General features: G+C 35.4%; 2 protein-coding genes across 2 annotated transcripts in view; both read left to right on the forward strand.

Annotated features, from left to right (window-relative positions):
• COL21A1 (collagen type XXI alpha 1 chain) overlaps positions 1-23,706 on the forward strand; it is a 180,973-nt gene that overhangs the window by 151,773 nt on the left and 5,494 nt on the right. The window contains exons 18-24 of the mRNA XM_032409621.1: positions 6,270-6,314; positions 8,312-8,365; positions 10,162-10,215; positions 13,436-13,489; positions 15,329-15,400; positions 17,116-17,151; positions 20,024-20,068. Coding sequence (XP_032265512.1) covers positions 6,270-6,314; positions 8,312-8,365; positions 10,162-10,215; positions 13,436-13,489; positions 15,329-15,400; positions 17,116-17,151; positions 20,024-20,068 — 360 coding nt within the window. The remainder of the gene's footprint in view (positions 1-6,269; positions 6,315-8,311; positions 8,366-10,161; positions 10,216-13,435; positions 13,490-15,328; positions 15,401-17,115; positions 17,152-20,023; positions 20,069-23,706) is intronic.
• LOC116635524 (39S ribosomal protein L30, mitochondrial-like) lies at positions 22,660-23,510 on the forward strand. Its single transcript, XM_032409623.1, has one exon. It carries the CDS (start codon positions 22,987-22,989, stop codon positions 23,470-23,472), a length of 486 nt encoding a protein of 161 aa, XP_032265514.1. The 5' UTR covers positions 22,660-22,986; the 3' UTR covers positions 23,473-23,510.

Consider the following 23,706-nt stretch of genomic DNA (forward strand, 5'->3'; position numbering starts at 1 on the left):
CACTCATTGTACCCTGAAGCGAACTCTCTTAATCATGTTCTACTTTTCTAATGCACTGCTGTATTTGATTTACTAACATTATAGTAAAGCCATTTGCATTTGTGTTGACACAAATTAGGTTAGTTTGTAGATTTCATTTTTAGATATTATTCTTGACTGGATTTGTTATTAGGGTATGGTGGCCTCATAATGTGAATTTAAATCACCTCCATCTTTAATGCCCTGGAGGAATTTAAATAACATAGAAACTATCTGGTCCTTGCATGTTAAGTAATATTTCTGTGGTAGGCAAAATAATGACTCCCCTCCTCCCCCTGTAAGATATCCATATCCTAGTTCCCAGAACATTATTTACCTCACAATGTAAAGGGACTTTGAAGATATGGTTAAGATTATTGACCTTGAGATGGGGATATTATCCTAGATTACCTGGGTGGGCTTAATGTAATCACACATAATTAGAAGGAGAAAAGATGGATGAGAAACAGGTCAAAAAGATTCAACACCAGAAGGACCTGACCAGCTACTTGCTGCTGAAGTTGGGGGAAGGGGCCTGATCCAAGGAATGTGGTAGCCGCCAGAAGCTGGGAATGGCCCCCAGCAAGAAAATAGGAGACCTTGTTTTTTTTTGTTTTGTTTTTGTTTTATTTTGTTTTGTTTTTCCCCAACTGCCAGTAACCTGAATGAATAGGAAATGATTTCTTCCCTGGAGATTCCAGAAAGGAGTGCAACCTTGCCAACTCCTTGAATTTAGCCTAGTGAGACCCATGCATTACTTCTGACCTACAGAACACTAAGAGAATATATTTGTGTTGTTTTAAGCCACTAAATATGTGTGATTGGTCATGGGTCAATAGAAAACTTACATAGTTTTCCTTCAAGTTTTTTTTTCTTTTAGTGAATGCTTATTAGTGTATCATCTAATTTTTCAATAGGAAAATGGGGATATACATATATAAACAGCAAAATTCACAGTGGGCTGAGTTGCACAATAAATATGTAACTATATACATGTTTTAAAAACAGGTTTTAAATAAAAGACACGTAGACAACAAATTAGATATAATTTTCAAATAATCGGTTATTTAGTTTTTACTATATGAATTATAACTATTAAGGTTAAAAATTCATTTGTGTTCTTCATTAAACTAGTTTCACCTTTGATTTGGTGTTCTAAAAATTTTTCATTTGGTGACTTCGATCATATATGAACTTCTTTAAAAAAGTAATTCACATTTCTCTAGAAAATGGTATATAAAATCTACTCAGCAACTGAGTTGACTTTAAAGGTCTTTGGAAAATTCATTTTCATTTTTCTCCTTTATGAGAAATTCATCACAATTTGTTTTGCATTATACAGTGACATTCCATGTACCAAAATGGACTGCATTTTTTAGGTTCTCAGAGGATCAGAACTCATTTTAGAGCAGCTCCAATATCATTTTGGAACTTCTTTCAAATGGAGTTGGTTTTCAGCATTACATGTGTCTATATGTATATGTTCCTTTTAACTCCCTAATATATTTCATGTGCATGATCTTACTTGCTAATATAAAGGGACAGGTTATTTTCTGGAGTTCTGGGTTCAGAGTGAGTCCGTGACTTTCCCATGATGTGGTGGGAGTGCAGAGACCGTCCGTGGGTCTCTAAATCCTGTCCTCCCCCTCCTCTTCTGGGTTTTCAGGTATGTTATTTTAATTTGCTAAACATTTGTCTTTTTTTTTGTCCTGAAAAATGATACTTTGACAACAGTAAAATTGTTTAGAATATCTTTTTGGCCTTTAAAAAATGCTTTTAGATGCTGAAGAGAAATGCCAGTAACATGAAGCAACTTTGTAAGGGCTCCCAGATAGCTTTTCCTTCTGATGCCAGCCCTGGTCTCTTTCTGTAACTTATTATGTCAAACTGGTGATATTTTCTGTTGTGTGTAAACATAAGTAACCCAGAAATATTTACCAAAGCATTTTCTATTGAAATTACTTACCTTTGGGTACTTTGGGTCCATTCCCATGTGGGGTCCTGATCCATAGGCTAGGGAAGAAGAAATTCATCCAATGTTACTCAGATTCTTTTTTTTTTCCCCTTAAAGATTAGAGGGAGTAGTAAAACTGTGTTGAAGTATTAAAGGGAATAGTAAAGCTGGTGATTTCCTTATTATGGGTTTATTACAAGTACTTATGTATTGGTTTGTTTTAGGTTTGGCAGCTATGGTTGTGAGTTACTTCTCTTCAGCATTCTCTTACCACAGAGTAATCTTTTGTACATCATTCATAATGATCTGTCAGTTTTGTGGAATTTTAAAAAAAAGGATTGAAAGACATTGTGCGGTTCAACTGAAAATATATTTGAAATTTTTGTTATATTTTCCTGAAAGAATTGTGATGAAATACATGTGAATGTTTAAAAAGCAAAAAAGTCATTGTAGTCAAAGTTAGCCAAACACGAAAAGACAAAGGTAGTGGGTGACGGGCGCTGCCAACTCGGCACCCCCCTAGTGGGAAGCCTTAGACTGCTGGAGTCCTCTTGGGTACAATGGGAAATTTTGGAAATAAGGGTAGAGAAAGGCAAGGTAGGAAGACCCCCCGCCCACCAGAAAAAAAAAAAGACATCCTTAAAAGGAAGAAGGAGGACAAATTTTGAGACATGGGGGAGAATTGACTTCATCTATTTCACAACTTTCAAAGGTCAGGGAGGAGCTGTGAAAAGACAGTCATGAAAATTTTTTCATTAGAGTGCCAACACTGAGCTAAGCTTGTGAGAGTTAATTGATATAATGTACCAACTTTATGAGGTAGATTCTGTTATTTTGCCCTGTATAAAATGGGGATACTTCTGGAGTCCATCAGCCACTGGATAATGGGCTGGCTGACTTCAGGGTCTAAACCTGTAACTGCTTCCCCTGGGCTTTTTATTAATAATCATTGTAATAATAGTTGTAATTTTTATAGTTAATAATAAGCTAATTTATAGTTGTAATTTTGTAGCTAATTTAATTAGCTAATAAGCTAATAAGAGTTCATGAATCTTTAGGAACAAACAAATCACTTCTTGATACAATAAAAAACATGCTTCTGATATTTTGATAACTGTATATTAAATATCTCTACCACTGTGCGGAAAGGTTGAAAATTTTGATACAAAAATACCATTAACGGGTTAGATTTGTTTTTAGTACATTGAAAATATTGTATTACTTACAAGCAGATTGGATCCAAGATGCTCTGATTTCAGGGGTAAGGTAACTGAATTCATTGGACCTGAGAAAGTATCAAGTGATATTTTTGTCTTTTGTAAGTAATGTATCATGGACATATTTCCTTCATTACAAAGTGGTCTTTAGGAAATAGGGGCCAAACCCTTTATTCTAAATTATGTATTTCTATTCTTAATGACTTTTTGTTACACATCAATGGTTTAATGGTTACAGAGAAGATTCTAGAACATTTTTTATGTCAACACTTTTTTCACCACAACATTATGCAGGATTTTCCAGTTGACTTTCTGCTCTTTCTCAAACCCAGACTGAAATCACGGAAGTGGGGAAATATACCGCTTTCCTCTTACCAAATAAAATGCTTGTTTCTGTCTTTATTTATACATTCTCACAGTTGCCTGAATCCAGAACCACACAGGCCGAAAGTAAAATATAAAATAGTTTGCTTGGAAAACATTTGCTGTATGAAGTAATTGTCACTAAATACTTTGGATCGACAAGCTGGTAAATTTCAGTTGGTTTTGAATAATACTTCTGCTAGTGTAAAATTGGCAAAATTTAGTGAATTTCAATAAATAGGAGCCCAGGAAAATAAAATCTAGGAGAATTTTATTAACTAATATAGCTCTGAATGATTTCAGTTCTGGTTAACTTCTCTCTCAACAGCCTTTTATTCCATGCATACCCATGGTATCATATTAGTTTTGCCAAGATTTGCTTTTATAAATCAGTTTTACATCTTCTTTTTAAATATTCTATAGTTTTATATATTTGTGGTTGATATTTATAAAATAAGCAATAGTTCTTGGCATAATTAGACATAGAATATATGACTGCATATCTCTGAATTATAATGTTTTACTAACTTGTTAAGACAATAGGAAAAGGAATCTTTTTTTTTTTTTTTCAAATCTGGAATCTCCCCCCAAATACTCTCAATATCTGATATGCTGAAATAACATAAGATTTGGGACTATGTCCTAATAGAGACCAAGCTCAGTATTATAATTATTTAGGTAATAGGGTGTCAAATCAGATCCAGGGTGTGAATTGGGGGGGCTCTCAAGGGCTCCTGGGAGGTGGAGGTCAGGGTGCCTGAGCATAACTCCATTTGCCCCCACAGTGAGGATGTGGCCCTTCTGGCACTGGAATTGGCTTCCGAAACAGGAGTAGAGGCAGGGTATCTGTAACTGATTTGTACTAATATCATAGATTGTGTGAGGGCATAGAGACTTGAATAGTGATGAAATTCTAATCAGTAAAGGACAGCGTGCAGCAAGAAATTCAGCTTCTCAGGTCTTACAGTATCATGGGTAATTGTATGACCCCATTAGAGATTCTTGGGGCCAAAGGACTCTGCATGGCCGCAGCTGCACCAGTTTCAGCATAGAACAATATATGGCTGTCTTATATCTGATAAGATTTTACAGACAGGTTTTATTTCGATTCAGGACTTAATCTAAACCTATAGTGAGTGTGTGTATATGTATATTTGAATGGGAATTGATTACAGATGGTGTCATGCCAACTTATGTTCTATCGAAATGGAGGCCTTTATTTGGAACAATATTGATCTTGATTGATTGCATTGAGAATCCGCATTTTCTGCCTTGGAAGGATACAATTCATATCATTCTATGTTCTTTCTACAAAAACTCAGTTATTTAATTTTCCTTATTTTTATGCTCATGTTTTATAACGTTACTTTAAAATTTATATGGTTTTATATTATTTTCTAATTCGTATGTTTGTAAAAGTTTGTGTTTTCAACTAGACTACAAGCCCTTTGTTGATAGTCCTTGCTCACATACAACTTTTGTTCTTTGCAAAGGGTGTAGTGCCGTGGCAAAATGAATGGAGCCAAATAAAATCAACATGAATTCCAATTTATGATTCAAGTTCAGATTTTTAAAACCAGAACTATATGCATGTGTCTTGCATTATAATTGTGGCTAACACATTGACCAATATTGTGTTAATAAAGTCAAGATGTGAAAATCAAAATAATGGTCTACTCTCCCTGTAATAGAAGATAACTTGATCTCATTGACAGTGGCCTCTCTACCACGTGCCTTGATTTACTGAGGAGTACTGCTCTTCTTTGAGAGCCCTGATAATGCAGAGGGCTTTCAAAGAAATACTGATGGGTCCCAATTTCCTTGTCTTTCAAATTCCTTTTTGGCCATGTGTCTAGTTACTTATTTCCAGTGTTACTTATTTTAACTGAAGTGTCCTCGAGAAAGGAACTAAGAAAAATGAATAAAAAATGGAAATTGGTTAGTGCCATCACTGTTTGCTTTGGCTGGTAAAAGATTATTTTGGTAAATGCATTGAATGACTGTCAATAGAACTGCTTGCCCATTAATGAATATGCTAATGTTATTCTCAAATTGGTACAATGAACATCAATATTCTCTGAATCTTGCTGGAGAACTTCTACATCTAGGTTGAGCCATGTAAAGAGTTCTCTATATTTCTTTCTGTCCTCAAGCTGTGACCTGCATATTTTTCATAGTTTTATGAATAAGGGAATCATTAGGAGAAAGATTATTGTATTTTATAGAAGGAATTAAAGTTCCTGGGTGTTTCATGGCTCAGTTTGGAGGATATTAGTCTTACTAGTTTTTAATTATGGTTGTGAGGTGGTGGGGGTCTTTGTTGTACTGAATCTGAACTCCTATGACTTGACAGTTTTTCTTGCATTATTCATTTTAAATAGTATAGGAATATGTTCAAGTGAAGTATCCTTCTTATTTTTATCACTTATGTTGGTCTGAAAGAAGAAACAAAGTTAATATTCTCATAAGTGTTTCTTTTTGAAAGCCTTTATTTAAAACTTTAACTATCAGTAGATGTTCATATAATATTGAATCCCATAAATTTTCTCTATTCCAAATTGGATTATTGTCAGTAGCAGTGTTATACTGTAAGTGGATGATGTAAGTTTGAAATTATGCATTATTTACAAGTTAAAAATCCAATCAGGACTTGAATTCATCTTTAGTGATAAAGTCTATACTTTTTAAAATTGAAATTCTACTTTATTACTTTTTAGGGAATGCCAGGATTTCCTGGAAACCAAGGATTAATGGGACAAAAAGTGAGTATTAATGAAACTTGAAAGATTTTGGGCTGGATCTGTTTATTAGAAGGGCAAAGTGGTAATGTCTTCACATAGAATACATTCTTACCACCTTCATGGCAACAGTTAATTGTTCAAATATGATATAATTTCAGAAGCTATTATTTTGTCTTTATAATTAGTTTTTGTTTTGTTGTTTTATACAGATAATTTGGGTTTATACATGTGCTTTCTATTTTACTTGGTTACTTTTCTATCTTGTGCTCTTTGACCATCCTTTTGGGATAATTTTACTACTTCCTGAACTATATCTTTAGCAGTTCTTTTAGTACAGATATCTTGGTAACAACCTTTCAGATTTTATCTAATTTTAAATATCTTTATTTTACTCTTGGTTTTGAGGGATCATTTTGTAGGGTATATGACTCAAGGTTGATGATTATTTCACTGAAACATGTTGAGGATTTTCTTCGATTGTCTGCAGGATTCCCTTATTAACTAAGAAACATCTGCTCTCATTCTAGTTATTGTTCTTTTGTAACTGATCAGTCCCTTTCTTTGGGATTCTTTTAAGGTATTTTATTTGTCTTTCATGTTCTAAAACTCATTACAGTGTATCTAGATATGCATTTCTCTTTATTCGCCCTGGGGAGAATTCAGTTTTCTTCCTGGCTCTGTGGAATTATTTCCACTAACTCTGGAAGACATCACCTGTTATTTCCAAATTACATCTCTTCCAATCTTTGTTCCCTCCTTCTGGAATTACAGTTAGATGAATTTTATTCCTTCTCATTTTGTCCTCCATGCTTCTGAAGAGCTTCTTATTTTCATATCCTTGATTCTAGCATTCTGGTTAAATTTTTTGGATATATTTCCTACTGTACTTATTCTTCCTTTACTGTATCTACTCTGCTGTTTAAACCATCAATAGATTTAAAACAAAACAATCATACTTTTCATTTCTGAAAGTTCAACTTTTCAATAACATCTTTTTATTCTTGACAGCCTCTTGTTCCATTTACGGTCCTAATCGTCTTTCATGATTCCATTCTTTAATTTGTAAAGATCTCATATATTCTAAAATCTGTTTCTAACAATTCCAGTATCTGCAATTTGTTATTTCTGTTAACTCTCAGTCTTATGGCTTGCTGCCTCTTTCTTTCTTGATAAAAATGAGCTCATTGCTTCATGTTAATTGGTGTGAGTTCTGTCAGCCTAATTGGGGCATGGAGAGCTGCCTCCTGCTGGTAGCCATGGATATCACATCAGCCCCTGTAAGAGTCCTGGGTCGTCCCAGGTATTAAAGATTCCCACCCTCCCCCCATGGCTAGCCCACCATTCAGTTTCTCATGCACTGGACACCTCCAGCCTTGTTGGCTCCTGCATCTCTATCTCTGGCAAGATTTCTGCATAGATCTAAATCCTCATAATCGTAGTGTCAACCCAGAGTATATTTTATTAAAATGCGGGATCTTTGAAGACCTCTCCAACTTCTTATAAGACCAGCACTATCTCCCAGAGGATGTTCTTTCCAGGTTTTTGTTCTTGTTGTTCAGGGTTCAAAGACGCCCTTGGAGTACCTGGTTAGCCACAGTCCAAGAAATTGAAGTAGAAATGCTATTCTATATCCTGTATTTTCTTAACTTACGTTTACTATCATGTTTCTTCATCTATGATAAAAAAGAAAATTTTCACATGGTTTTTCCCCCCCTGTTGTCTCACCTCACCAACTCTGTGTGAATTTCCAGGTCTTTGTTTGAAACAATGACAGTATCTCTCCTGATTTTCTCATAAAAATATATGACTTAGTGATTTCACAGACCTTAGGCCCAAATCTTTAAGGTGTTATGTTCCTGATTTTTCCATCCTATGTTGCTTCTGTTTTACAGTAGAGAAAGGGGAGGCAGACTGGGCTGATTGGTATTGAATTTTCATTTCATAATGCTTTGGTGGGAAATTCCTGGAAATGGATTGATAATTCAAAATTTTAAATTTAATCTGTATTTGATTTTTAGGGAGACATTGGGCCTCCAGGACCACTAGGAAAAAAAGGAGCTCCAGGGATTCCTGTATGTTGTCATTATTATCAGGGTGTTTGAAATACATTTTCTATGTACCAGGAGTTCTTATTTTGGAGTTTATAAAACTGGGGGGAATCCAACAGTGAGATTTTGGGGGTCCACAAATCCATTTGTATGAGAAAGATTATGTCCATTTTTCCAGAAACCAGAAAACAAATATTCTATCTATTCATTAAAAAAACTAAGTACCATAAAAAGTCTAAAACTTTAAATGTTCTTTTTTCATTTTTAAAAAAAATTACACATTTATTACACTAATGAGGAAGAATATATTCAGAAGAGGTAGTATAGGAAGATCCTTAATTAGTGAACAAATAATTTTGGAAGTTTTGAGACTGGAAGGGACATATGAGTTTGATATTAGAAGTTATGAAAATCCTATTGTATGTGTGCAAGATTGCATAAAAATTGCTAGAAGTGATGTTGATTTTAACCTGTGATTCAAATTACCTATAATAGCTTTTTCTTTAAGTTAAATGGATATCTTTCATGTTTAACAGTTTATGACTTTATGTAAGTTAACACAGATATTTTATCCATTGCTTGGTGAAAGAGTTGGTGAATTTTGCACATAAGAGTAAATAAGAAAAATATTGTGCATTAGATATGAATTTGACTTTTGGGGAGGTTTAAAAGAAGACTGTTCCCTTTAAAATGGAATATTCAACCTCCACCTTCACTACCATGTCATCTGTTCATTGAAAGCATAAACTTGGTGGGGCGCCTGGGTGGCTCAGTCAGTTAGGCGACTGCCTTTGGCTCGGGTCATGATCCTGGGATCCTGGGGTTGAGCCCCGCATCGGGCTCCCAGCTCCACGGGAGGCCTGCTTCTCCCTCTCCTACTCCCCCTGCTTGTGTTCCCTCCCTCACTGTGTCTCTTTCTGTCAAATAAATTAAAATCTTAAAATAAAAAAAAAAAAAGAATAAACTTGGTGATTTACCAGTATTTGAGTTAGCTTCCAGAAACTGAAGGTATTGGCTAGAATTTCACTGAACTTTGAGAATATGTATATGTAACATACTTAATATTTTATACACAGTGCGATGAGCCAGTATGTTTTACATTTTATAGTTGCAATAATATCCTAAATTGATAGCAAAGCGTAGTAGTGATGACATGGTATTTTCAATATGATACTATTGAGATTATGTTTTCTGATGATATTAATTGCATATTTTTTGCTCATCACGTTTCCTTTGCTATGTTTAAGAGAAAGCAAATGTTTTTAATGTACGTAGTGGTATTTAAAGTAGAATCTAAATTAAATTAGTTCCTTGTTGCTAGAGTAATTATTGTCATATTTTGAATTATATGGTTAAAAATATGATCATTTTGTAACTTGAAGAGAGATTGTTAGATTCAGAGAATTTATTAGATGGTAACTCTTTCAAAATATTGTTTAAGAAAACAGAAGTTGAATGTGAAGTTGACCAGGATGACATCTATGAAGAAACCTAATTTAGCCATCTTGACAGAAGGAAGAAAGTGAGAATAAAGGGAAAAAAAATCAACTTTTGTTTACATTTTTCTTTTACTAGCTTTCCAGGAATTTTTGCTATTTGTAGGTTATTTGAGCAACCACGTTAGGAGGGCTTTGCTGGCCTTCATGCTATCTTGCGTAGATTTTTTATTATCCTTTATTTGGATGTATGTGGGAAAATTTTCCCCATATTGTATTATTTTTTAGCAGATTATTATGAGAATGTGTACCTTGGAAATTGATTTAATATTTTTCTAATATTGTTTTCTAAATTACTCTTGAAACTTCCACTTCAAAATGTAGGGTTTGATGGGACATGATGGCTTGCCCGGTCAGCCTGGAACACCAGGATCTAAGGTAAACAAAATGAAACTAAATAAGATAGAAAACTTTATGGAAAATGATCATTTATGTACTCAGGAAAACTTTTAACTATACTGATTTTATTTTAAATGTGGTTTTAATTCTTTGAACAGTCATTTGTAAGAATGAAATCTTAGAACAAAAACTAAGCATATAAAAACAGCCTGATGTAAAGCAGGTCTGGTTTAAGCAGGAAAGTGTCCGGAATCTCTCACTACTTGAGCCCCTCCTCCTCTCTCATCATCCCAGGGGCACTGAGGACTGTGTAGAGTTGTATGGAGTTTGGTGCCAAACCCCACCAAATGGAGAGGGTTAGTAGTTAGGATTGAGGATAACTTTTTACCAGTTCCTGAGTCATCATCTTGATATTTTTATTTGGTAGAATGTATATGGAATTTTTATTGTAAAATGCCTTGTCATGGGTTTTATTAGGCATTCTCTCCTTCAGAACTGTGGGTAAGATAGTATATTATCTTTACTTTCATTTTTAAAAAATGTCAGGCAAGCCTGACAAATATGTTTAGGATGTCAGGTTAGGTTATTCTCGTTCCAATTTTAGTATATGTGCTGCCGAAGCGAGCACCAGGTTAGGTTATTCTCAAGATAGAACTGAAACTCTGAATACCATGGTTGGACCATTTTCTAGGTATATGGAATCCTGTGCTAAGACAGCTATTTTTTTTTTTCTCTTAGTTTATTAGAGGCTCAAATCAAGTATGTTCTGGCTAGACTCAAACTATTCTCAACTGGGGTGCCTGGGTGGCTCAGTTGGTTAAGCAACTGCCTTCGGCTCAGGTCATGATCCTGGAGTCCCAGGATCGAGTCCAGCATCGGGCTCCCTGCTCAGCAGGGAGTCTGCTTCTCCCTCTGACCTCCTCCCTCTCATGCTCCCTCTCTATCATTCTCTCTCTCTCTCAATAAATAAATAAAAATCTTTAAAAAAAATAAAAATACAATTCTATCAATAAAAATGAACAAAAGTCCAATTTGAATCAGATAACAACAACAAAAAAAACTATTCTCAACTATTTAATGGTAGAATGTAGGACAACCTTACAAAAGGAAATGATGGAATTGCTCTTTTGGAAGAATTAAACCTTTAACTAGACATTGTCCCATGGGAATAGACCCTGGGATACAAAACGAGTAGATGAGTAGATGACCTAATCTATTCTACTTTTAGTTTCAAAACTACTTAGAGAAAGAAATAGGATAAAACATCATGGGAGCCCAGTGATGAGGGAAAAGTAGCTGCCTTTTCACCAGTGGTGGATCCTTGTGAATCCTTGGAATATTGTGTGTCCTAGCAGTAGTAAGTATGCACAGAATTGGTATAAAACCCTTACCAAGTAGAGATCCTGCACAATATCTCAAAGTCATTTTCTAAGAAGATACAGAGTAAGAAGATACATAGTAGTTGTAACTGGGGTACAGTGGACTCCCCCATGGTGTTCTGGATGCTCTAATTCTTATGAATTCAGCCTAAGATTTCATCAGCTTGTTTTTATCAGCCACTTCACATTGTTAGCTCACACTGAGCTAGGGGTCATTAAATCTGCTGGAATTTTCATAAAAAGTTTTAGAACAATACTGTATGGCATCCACCACTTGAGTAGATTCTGCTGATATGGCTGGGAAAGCTGATATGGCTGTTTCCAGGATCAGTTTGCTTATTTTTACATGAATTACTGTAAAGTTTGTTTTCTCTCATCTTGTACTTGTGCAATTATTTTGTTAAAAATAGATTCAAAGTGTTAAAATTATACCTCTTGAATGTAATCTTTCCAGTGAAACACTTCAACTCTTTTTCATGTAGTATATTAGCTCAGGTGTTCTGCAAAAGGCCAGATAGTAAATATTTTAGTCTGAGAGCCATATAGCTTCTGTTGCAACTACTCAACTCTGCTATTATATTGCAAAAGCAGCCATGGACTAACTGTGTGGGATGTGCCTGTGTTCTGGCAAAACTTGATTTACAAAACCATGCATTGGGCTGGATTTAGCCCTTGGGCCATAGTTTACTTACCTCCATGTTAGTTTATCTCTGCCTGTTTTGTCAACTAATAAGTTTGTCAACTCTGCCTTCAATATCAATTGGTATGAATTTTAGGGTGGGACAAAAAAGTTGTATTAAATAGGGCAAGGACAAGGCTGAAACTCTATGGTGGATCTTTAGAAAACATCTAACTTGGTTTATAATACCTTTTTTTAAAAAAAGCCATTAAACCATACTATATTCTAGTTTTAAAAATTGTTATCTAAATGACATTAAGATATGTTAACATAATCAAGTCCTGTAACTGTAACTTGCAGCAAGTCTTGTCACCTCTGTGAATTTCTGCTTAATCACTTGTAAAAGTAGAAATTTTATGGAACCATTGTTCAATGGCTTAATAATGCTGTTACGTGCTGAATGCTTTAAGTCCAAATATTGTATTCATATGTTTCAACATGAGCAACCTAGAAAACTTTTCAGAAGCTGAAAATGAAGTTGATTACCTTTACTTATTAGTACACCCAGTTTGGCTCTTGCTTTTGCCAGACATTGACTAGATTGGGATTTTAGGTATCAAAGTATATTTGAAAACGAACACTATCTTTGACAGTCTCCCCTTATTAGCCAGCAGATGTGTTCTCTCTCTATATACCCAACCCCTTTTATATTTTTATATTCTTCGCCCTGTCAAGTTGGTCTTGCCCTCCCAGCTTCTATTAGAAAGGACTGCACTCGAATCCTGAAAAAGCACTAAGTAAACATTTTCTGATTCATATTTTTTCAAAAAAAAGCCACTGTACAGTTGAAGCTAATTTTCTTTCCGTCAGTTGCATGCTGAAGGTGAGTCATGCTGAGAAAATGAAACAGGGCAAAGATGAAGATTCTCAGTGTATAGGACGTTGTTAAAATACATGGCTCTGGTCTGTGGAGTATGGAGACCCAGCTAATTAGCACTGGTTCCTGAGGTTTCATAGCCTGTCCCTTACTTGTAGCTGCTAGCTTTAAAACATGCTTTTAGAAAGCTTTATAAATATGGGGACTCATTCCTTGCCTAAAAGAGTTTTTCTTAATAAGTAGGCTTAACATACAGAGTCTATGTTTCAAACAGTTGGAGAGTTGAAAATGTAAAAATTATTTTAAATGTATTCTCTTAAGTGTTTATATCAGATATATTGTGACTATATTTTTTAAAATTCACATGGTTTGATGCATTGACAGGGAAATAAAGGTGAACCTGGACTTAAAGGGATGCCTGGGGCTTCTGGACTAAAGGTAATTATCATTTGAGGCATTTGGAAATATATTCAAAGAATTATAAGTCCCCTTCATTATTTGATGTATCCCTTAAGAAAAGTTATATGAAATGAAGGATTATCTATATTACAAAATTAACAAACATGAAGGAAAATGGCCAATGCGAGATTTCATTTGTCTTTTGGACACTTTATCATAGTTTGGGTTAACAGACATAAACTACCCTTTGGCTTGGTTTTGCTAGAAATGGTAAAAGCCATATGCTAATATGAACCTCCTCTTTGGTCCAGAGAATATCACTGTCTTCTGTAACTGAAGGAAAGTGTGTGTGGCTCTCACAAGTGGTGCTATTCTTTTGTATGCTGATTGAAGGGATTTAGTGTGGGGTCTCAGAGCCCTTTATACCAGTTTCCTCCAAACCAAGTGGTTGATGTTTATTTCAATAGGATTTTCAAATCTCTTCAAGCCTTTAACAATCTACAGTAATATTCAACAGTTCAGGAATGGGCATAATAAGTAAAGAGGACAAAGCTCTTTCCACAAAAGAGAGTAAGCTTTAGTTGATGTGATAGAGTTTGGGATTAATGGTAAAACTCAAACCAAAAAACCATGAAGCAAGTTCAGGATTCCATCCTATATCTTACAGATATGACCTAAATGTCATTGACACATCATCACTATAACTTTCAGAAAATTTCCTTATGTAAGACTTTTAAGCAATCTTTATTTCATAAAGGAAATAATCCCTTGGGATTATCCATGGGATGATGGAGAGCGGAGGAATTAAGTTGTGGAATATTACCTGTAATGGAAATAGCTTAAGAATTTACTTCTAAAAAACAGTATTCCTTACGTATAAAGAAAAAAACATAAGTGTGTTTACTATTTAGTTACAAAGATGTTCACCCCAATATTGTTTATAAAAATAAAAATGGTGAAAACTAATGTTTAATAATTGGCATTTTATTAAAACAAATATGGTAAATCAATACAGTTAAGTACTATTCTGTATTTAAAATTACGTTTTAAAAACAACGGCATATGAAGAACATCGTGGTATTAATATATTTTGTGGTAAAAGACATTCTAAAATGAAGCATGCATACTGAGCAAATCTTAGTAACTAAATTGTTTATTGTGTGCTTGTGAGAGGTAGAGAGAAAATCTATAACAAAGTAAAAACAGTGAGTAATGAGATTTTCAGTAATTTTAGTTCTATTTACTCACCAGTTTTGTAACAATAAAATAGGTTCTTTAAACTAGCAATATGAGAATAAGCAGTTTCAAGGAAGAAGAGAAAGTTAATAAAACAAAAGATACCTATGTTTATTTTATTTTTTTTTTTTTTTTTAAAGGTTTTATTTATTTATTTGAGAAAGAGAGAATGAGAGACAGAGAGCACGAGAGGGAAGTGGGTCAGAGGGAGAAGCAGACTCCCTGCCGAGCAGGGAGCCCGATGCGGGACTCGATCCTGGGACTCCAGGATCATGACCTGAGCCGAAGGCAGTCGCTTAACCAACTGAGCCACCCAGGCGCCCAAGATACCTATGTTTATTATCACTACTTTATTATTTACTTTCTGGTTGAAGCTATAAAATAAAAATGACAAATATTTATAAAATTTTAAAACATTGCTATCAGAATAGTTTAACTAGCAAAGATAGGAAAAAGTGTAAGAAGTTTTATCAGGACTCCCGTTATCTTTTCATTCTTTACTATGTCTGCAGTAATAACTCTAAATGTCAACTAATTTTGTAACCATGGATTATAAATTGGAGATATATGTAGGGATAAAAACAGTGGTGTTTTTCATAAGCAGTAGGTTTGCAATCTTTATGTAATTTCTATGTTACCTAGGGAGAACAAGGAGCAGTAGGTCTCCCGGGAGAACCAGGATACCTGGGTTTACCTGGAATTCAAGGAAAAAAGGTATGCATTATTTAGGAGATATAATTAACTTTTAATCAGCTTTTTAGCATGTAAGTCTTCCTTTTGTGAAAGTATCATAGTAGGACTGATTATACTTTTAAGGATAAGCTGACTTTTATATTTGTATATGTATGATCTGATCCACACCATGTCCATAGCTGTGGTATCTTTCATGTCCCTACATGAGTATGGTCTCCTAGATGAAGGTCTTGGATGAGGCATGCAGCTCAGAAAATGGAAACATATCCTTAAGTAATATCCTGTAAGTTCAGATTGCTTTGCTGTCAGTCCACATGAATCAGAATTTTGTAGGAAAAGTATTCCATGTCAGGCACTCTTACCAAAATGTGAATATTACTGTTACCAAAACTGGGGCAAAAGTGTAAAAAGATAAAAATTACACCCAGAATGTTTGACCATGAAGTTCCTATTTATGAAAGAGTGTATTACATAGAATTTCATTTAAAATGAATTTGAGGAGTTTAAAATACAAATCATGTATACTGATGTAGAAGGATTTGGTGAGAGAAGAGAGCAACACTTTAGGTTCATTCTCTCTCTCTCTCTCCTCAAGTAAAGGAAGCCTGAAGCTATATCTATATAAATATTATTTTGGGGTTTTAAGACACAACTAACTGCCCATTTGTCAAAGAAGTCAATCCCACTGCAAATACATACATTTCAGGATAAAAGTAAATATACTGGCTTTTATTCTGGAAAGGATACTAACTTACATCTTCATCTATATATCCCTTGCTGTTTTAGTTTTTCTACCATTTCAATTTTCTGTTTCTCATGTGTTACATACTTGGCCCCTAGGTTATTATAACCAGTATGATCCTTGACCTTTTTTTCCCATTAAGCAGCTGGTAACACAGGAGAGACAGGGATGACACTCATAGCAGCAATGAAGTGTTAGAAACTTAGTGCATATTAAGTAAACCTGTGAATATGTTTGGATTTAGAGAAATTTAGTGTTCAAAACTTACCCTTTAAAAGATCACCTATATTTTGTTTGTTGTAAACACAAAACTCGCTCTTTGTTTAGAGAGCATGGTAAGGTAGAAAAGAAATTTGGAAACAGTGTCCAAGTTCATCTTAGGGCAAGTGCTTATCTTTCTTGATTTGCAGATTCATTATATTAATTTGTATTCGTATTCATGTCCTTGTAAGAACCAGGACATTGAATTAGTTGATCTCGAATATCTCCTCTAGCTGAAAAAATCCTAGGATTTTTATTTTTATTCTGGAATATGGATATCCCCCCAAATTCATTTATGAAGCATATGTTTTCTAAAATAGCATTTCAACATAATATTCTACCTCATTGCGTCCTATAAATGTGTGGCTACAACTGGATCAGTGGAAGATTTTCAGTTTGATTTAATAAAACAACGGTTGTCAAAATGAGTTTTCTCATGTTTGTTTAACCTCAGATGGTGGTCAATACAGAAAATTGTCTTATTCCTGGTAAAATAGAAATTGTAGTCAATTTTCCTTTCAAATGTAAGAGCACAAGACAGTGTTCATTTAGAACATCATTTTGACATAATACGATTTTACTCTCTTCCCAAATACTGTTTTGGAATCAGCTTCTGCTTATAACTTGTGGAATTTGTATGAGACCAAATATTTTTTTCCTGTGGAAAAATGTTTATTTGAAAGGATACAGAAGATCCTAGATTATGCTAGACATTAAACTGCCTTTTTTGTAGGGGGACAAAGGAAGTGAAGGTGAAAGAGGCATTCAGGTATGTTGCTGGCTTTTTTATTTTTGTTTGACAATAAAATCAGGGCTTTGCTCTTTTTAGTTCTTACGTGGTTTCCAGCTCCTTCCTGTTTTGCCATCAGTATCTAATTGTTAAGTCCCAGCTTTCTTCTTGTCTTCTAAACATTTTAGTCAACATCGAATCTCATTTTAAGATTCTTCTTCACTTCGGTGTTGTAGAAAACTTGGGAACCAAATAGTTCAACAAAACAGTTATAGATTTTATTACATTACTTCTAATATCTTTATTTATATATTTATGGAAAGTATGTATGTTTCCAGAAATGCTTTGAAATGGCTTATGGCACAAATCAATTCGAAAAGAAACCATTAACACCAAATATAAAACATGTTCAAACTAACAGATGGAAGGAGAATTATACCAAAAAATTAAATCAGGCTGAGGACATCTAATGATTTAGAAGCATGTTTCATTTGGGTGTCTTAGCAACAAAGGCAAAGAACTCTAGAATTTCTGGAGGCATAAAAGGAAATTACAAATTGAAGTAATAGTAGAGTTAGACTCTACTAAGGTTAGAGTCTCAACAATTGTTTTTCAACTGTTGATTCAGTTTCTTTTACTGAAGATATTCAGGTATTATTATGATGTCTTTAAGTTAATTTTGAAATGAAGAGTGAGGCGAATTTTAAGGAAGTGCCTGTGAGGCTCTAAACCTACATATTCCAATTTCCTTCTTGGTACTGAGTTTGGATATCTCATGTGCACATCAACGTGTCCTAAACAGAACTTGTCACCTTTCCCCATAAACCATCTCCTACTCTGTTCTTTGTCATGGTAATTGGTAGCACTGTGTAATGACCTGAGGGGAAAAAGTCTTGAAAGTTATCTTAAAATTCATTCTCTTCTCTCTCCACCAGCAGTTTCACATCTAAGTCTCTCTGGAACTTGGCCCCTTCTTCCTGTCCACACTGTCCTAATCATTTCTTGTCATGGGTCTCAGATTACTGCACTGTCCTCTTCACTGGTCCCTTGAGTGCAGTCTCCTTCCTTCCTCCCATGCTCCTACCAGCATGCAATAACTAAGCTACACATCTGCTCAGGAATCCTTCCGTGGTGCCCCACACATTTCAAGATAAAGTCTGTCCCGGAAAGTGCTTCCTTGTTTGACTCTTTTTGGTCATTTAAGGTTGAGTCTTTTTCCTTACCCTATAAGATGCCCCTTCTGTCAGATACCCCTTCCTGTTCCGGTAGTATCCAGCCCAGATATTTAAGTATGCATTTTCATTATTCTTGATTTAATGGCTTATCTTTCCCACCACACAGTAAGCAACATGAAGGTAAACAATATCTTTGTTTCAGTGTCCCTCTGGGCCAGCAAATAGGTGTCACTCAATAAATATTAGGAATTCACTTAAGTAAATAAGTGAATAAATCACGATGCAAGAGTGATTTAAAATTTAAGTCACTAGATCATTCATTGATTATATTACCTAGGTATTTGTTTTCCTAGAAATTGCTAATTATCTTGTCCAACGTAGGGATGAAGTAGTGCTTTAGGGGCTAGGACCATGTATTATATATGATGGATATCCAAAAGTATTTATTAAAGGGACAAATGTGTTTATATCTTTATTAATTTTCCTCTCTTCTTATTTGTCCTGATTTAAAGATCTTCATGCAAAATGTTTTCTATGGTACTCTTCATACTGAAGTATAATTGACATATAGTAGTATATGGTTGACCCTTGAACAATGTCGGTTTGAACACCCCAGTTCCACTTATATGCAGTTTTTTTTTCAATAAATATAGTACAGTATCATAAATGTATTTCTCTTCGTTACCATTTTCTTAACATTTACTTTTCTCTAACTTAATTGTAAGAATAGGATATATTACATATAACATACAAAAGATGTATTAATTGATAGTTTATATTATTCATAAGGCTTCTGGTAAACTGTGGTCTATTAGTAGTTAAATCTGGGGGGAGTCAAAAGTTATACACAGATTTTTGACTTCGAGGGAGGTTGGTGCCCTCGACCTCTGCATTGTTCAAGGGTCAACTATATTGCAGGTGTACAACGTAATTATTCAAAATTTGTATACACTGTGAAGTGGTCACCACAATAAGTCTAGTTACCATCTATCACCCTACATAGTTATAAATTTTTTCTTTTGATGAAAACTTTTGAGAATCACTCTCTTAGCAACTTTCAGATATACAATATGGTGTTATTAACTGTAGTAACCATGCTATACATCCATCCCCAGGACTTCTTTATTTTATAACAGGAAGTTTATGTCTTTTGACCCCCTTCACCTATTTCACCCACCCCCCTCCTTTCTGGCCAAACATCATTCTGTTCTCTGTATCTATGAGCTTAGGTTTTTTGGTTTGGTTTGGTTTGTTTGTTTTATTTTGTTAGATTTCACGTATAGGTGAAATCATATATTTGTCTTTCTCTGATTTATTTCACTTTGCGTAATGCCCTCATGTTCCATCCATGTTGTCACAAATGGCAAGATTCCATTTTTCAAAATGTATGAGTAATATTCCACTTTGTAGTGTATTTTTAATTTTTAAAAATTCCTTTAAAGATGTCTTCTTGTCTTGGCATGTGTATAGTCAGCACTGAACATAGTTATGTCATTGAAATTAACAAAATGTCCACAGCCATTGGATTTTTAAATTATTTTCATGTTGTTAATATTAGGGTTGATTTTTTTTTCTTCCTCTGAGAGACTTCTTCCTCTCTTACATCATTTTATATATTTGCATCACTGCTTTGGTGACATTTCTTCTTAACCACAGGTTAATACATAGTTTGTGTCTTAGATGTGATTGCATTATATGTGTGCAAGCTAATCCATAATTTTTATTAAATTTTAAAGGGCCAAAAGGGAGAAAATGGAAGACAAGGGATCCCAGGGCAACAGGTATTTTTGTTTTCTCTGATGGTCAATGAAATAATGAATCACATAACTGGATGGTGTTGGGAGCTGGTTACTTGCAAATGGGAATGAGTGGGAAGAACGGCAGATGTAGTACACACTCTAAGCATGCGAGGAAGAAAATGTCAGGTGGTGGTGCTGATAATGGTTGGCTTTAATCGTTTGCCTTATATTTTCATTTTTCTGTATTGATTGGTGACTGTTATACTTGCTTTTCCATGCTTTTTTCTGGTCAAGTGAATGGCTAACTGTCTTGGAATAGTTATTGGCCAAAGGCAGACATCCAATGGCAGTATCTCCATATCTACTGTACAGTCTTGATTTATTTCTTGACATGTGAGTAGTTGAAGCCTGTTAGGAGGGGAGGAATGTACTTGTTTCCCTCTTACATGTTCAGAGATAGAATTTACTACGCTGGAGATTAATTAGATACTATCTTGAGGGACTGTGTTATGGAATAGATTCATAGTAAAATTGTTTTGCTTCTTCCCTGTCTAGACTCTCCTCGTTAAGTAGTGTTTGTAGTGAGATTGCCATATGGCCTGCAAGTTCAGTCAGAGCTAAATTGGGCCAAAAGAGGCCTACAAATGATTTGTACTTGATGTAGCTTGCGTGCTGCTGCATTGCTGAGAGTTGAGCTCAGATCCAACTTGGTCCACACTTGGAAGGGCAAAGCGTACACATGAGTCCCCTGGTGGGGTAGACCTCTTTCGAATGTGACATTCAAGAGATTCAGTAATTACACTGGTTCTGGAGAGAGGGGGATAAAACTGTGAGTGGTGTCTTTGAGGACAGAGGTCTCTGTGTCCCTCAGCTGGAGAAGTGAGAGACCATGGGGGTGAGGTCTGAAAGCATGTGGTCACAAGGTTATCTATAATAGAGGATGGAAGGTTAGTGCTGGTATTAAGGAGACTTGAGAATTTAGAAGCTAACACCAAGAGCAAAAGTAACTAAGAGGAGAAATGGCCCGAGTTTGCCTGCATACAACTATGTTCAATAAAATGTGTCTTTTGATTTTGATGCTCCTCCACTTGACTCCGATCCTCTTGATGATACAATCAGCTCTGTCCCCCTTCTCCTCACAGACAACACAGACTTGCCCCCTTGGTTTCCCTGAGTTAATCACACAATATGTTTAAACAGCTGTTCTCATAGGAGGACCTTCACCTCTTCATCCATTCAACCTCTGCAACTCAAGCCTTTCCCCCCAAATTCTTATGGTAACTGTCTGAAAAGAAGGTTATTTCCTGTGGAGTCTGAGCTCCCAACTTCGCTAGGTCACTGGCTTCCTGATGACACTCTCCACAGTTCCCTTAACGTGTTTTCTTTTTCCCCTCACTTCTCAAGGGAAAGAGCGGTCTCCTCCCTGGGCAGGGTTTGAGTTCCCTAGAAAACTTCTGCCCTAGATTTGTTGGACGCTGCATTTCTCACCACCAGGAACTCTGAGCCCTCAGGGAGTACCTGGGGGTCAGAGCAACTCTTGCTTTTCAGCAGCCAAATAGTTGTCCCAAGCTCTTTAAATAAACAGTACTAGTTACCTGTCATTTTACCAAGTGCTGCAAGTGTGTGATTTCTTGGCTTTCGTGTTGTGTTTCGCTCATGAGATCATCCTGGTGGATTCTCAGATGACAGCTGTTTTCAGCTTCAGCTCTAATTCAGTTCTAGTTGCGTGAACTGAACTCTCTTCTTACCCAAGCTACCAGTTGTAGGGTTATGTCTGGTAGGGAACACCCCTGCGTTTCTTCAGAAACCTCGATATTTAAAGAATAGTCTTACAGTGTTTTACTTGCTATATTTACATGAAAACTTGGTGTTTTTATGCTCTCATTTTGATTTGAGAATCTGCCTTTCTCTGTGCCATACATGGATTTTTCCCTAATTTGTCTTCCCTTTTGTCTAATCTGGGTACCTTTGTTCACGGAACCTAGAGATGAAGCCAAATAAATATTCAAACGCAAAATTCATAGTGTGAAATGTTATATGCTAAATTTTGTATTGAATTGTGGAACACCCTTTCTAATTGTAAAGTTGAATCATGAAATCCTGCCTGTGTACGTGCAAGCTCTACCCTTGTTCCTGAACTGGTATGGGGTGAGTTTAGAGCCTGAGTGTACAAGGAATTTCAAAAATGGGAAATTCTAATGCCTTTCTTGAAAGTTCTTATCACCTGTAATGTGTCGTTGTAATGAATACATGAGAGATAAGTGGGAAATAATTTAATAGAGCCATCCAGATGCATTCAATGATTGTAATGGTGAGTGAGTTTCCTGTGTGGGCTCCCCAGTGTGTGTATCACTTGGGAAGAATACCATTTATACCTCACACTGCTTTTCTAATCTCTGAATTACCAGCTGTGAATGGTTTAGGTATAGGACAGATGGGTATTTTCTTCCCTATTAATCACTTTGAATGGCATATTTGCTTTAACTCATCTTTTACAAATAGTACTCAGTTGAAATTTAATTTTAAGAACATAAACTTGGGAAAATAGAACATTTAATCACCAAATAAAAGACTAAATATATCTTACCTGATTTGAGTTTAATTTCCATTAAAATAGTAATGTATTTAAAAATCAGAATAGAATGTAAATAGAATTCAGCTAGAATCCCATTCTAACCTACATATTTGACCTGCATATATAAAAATATTCATATCTAAGAATGAAATAGTTACATAAATTCACATTTTCCTATTACCCAGTTAGCATATTGCCTAGTCATTAGTCTCCTTTAAAAAGACAAAAAAGGTGATGGCCCTTGAATGGGCGGGACATGGCGGGAACTAAAGTGCGCAGTGTCGCAGTTGGTGCTCGCTGTGACGGCTGGGGTTGAATGTAGCGCTTGGTGATCTTTCCTCTTTTCTTCTTTCATTCGCCTCAGAAGAGAACAGTCACCACACTCATGGCTGGGATTTTGCGCTCAATAGTTCAGAGGCCCCCAGGCAGACTCCAAACTGTGACAAAAGGTGTGGAGTCTCTTATTTGCACGGATTGGATTCATCACAAATTTACCAAGTCAAGAATTCCAGATAAAGTATTTCAGCCTTCACCTGCAGATCATGAAAAATATGGTGGGGATCCACAGCACCCTCATAAACTGCATATTGTAACCAGAATAAAAAGTACAAAAAGACGTCCATATTGGGAAAAAGATATAATAAAGATGCTTGGATTAGAAAAAGCACATACTCCTCAAGTTCACAAGAATATCCCTTCAGTGAACGCAAAACTGAAAGTGGTTAAACATTTGATAAGGATCAAGCCCCTGAAGTTGCCCCAAGGACTTCCAGCAGAGGAGGACATGTCTAACAGGTGCCTCAAGAGCACTCGGGAATTAGTGGTGCGGTGGCATCTAAACCCCATAGACCAGGAAGCAGTTAAGTCCTAAGGCCAGAGCGGTTTCATATTAAAAAATGTAAATCATTTTTATTTAGGTAGTGAGAAAGTGTTTTCATTAAAACATATTTTAAATACTAGTCCTTTTCACTGGCTAAAAAAAAAAACAAACAAAAAACCAAAAAAGGTATCATGTGTAATTCTTTCACTGATTCTATCAGTACTTTTCAAATTAAAGACTAAAGTTTGATTAAACCTGTGGCAAAAAGTGCATGCCACATTTCTA

Source organism: Phoca vitulina, unplaced genomic scaffold (genome assembly GCF_004348235.1).
Source record: "Phoca vitulina isolate PV1807 unplaced genomic scaffold, GSC_HSeal_1.0 scaffold11, whole genome shotgun sequence".
In the NCBI taxonomy this organism is placed as follows: Eukaryota; Metazoa; Chordata; class Mammalia; order Carnivora; family Phocidae; genus Phoca; species Phoca vitulina.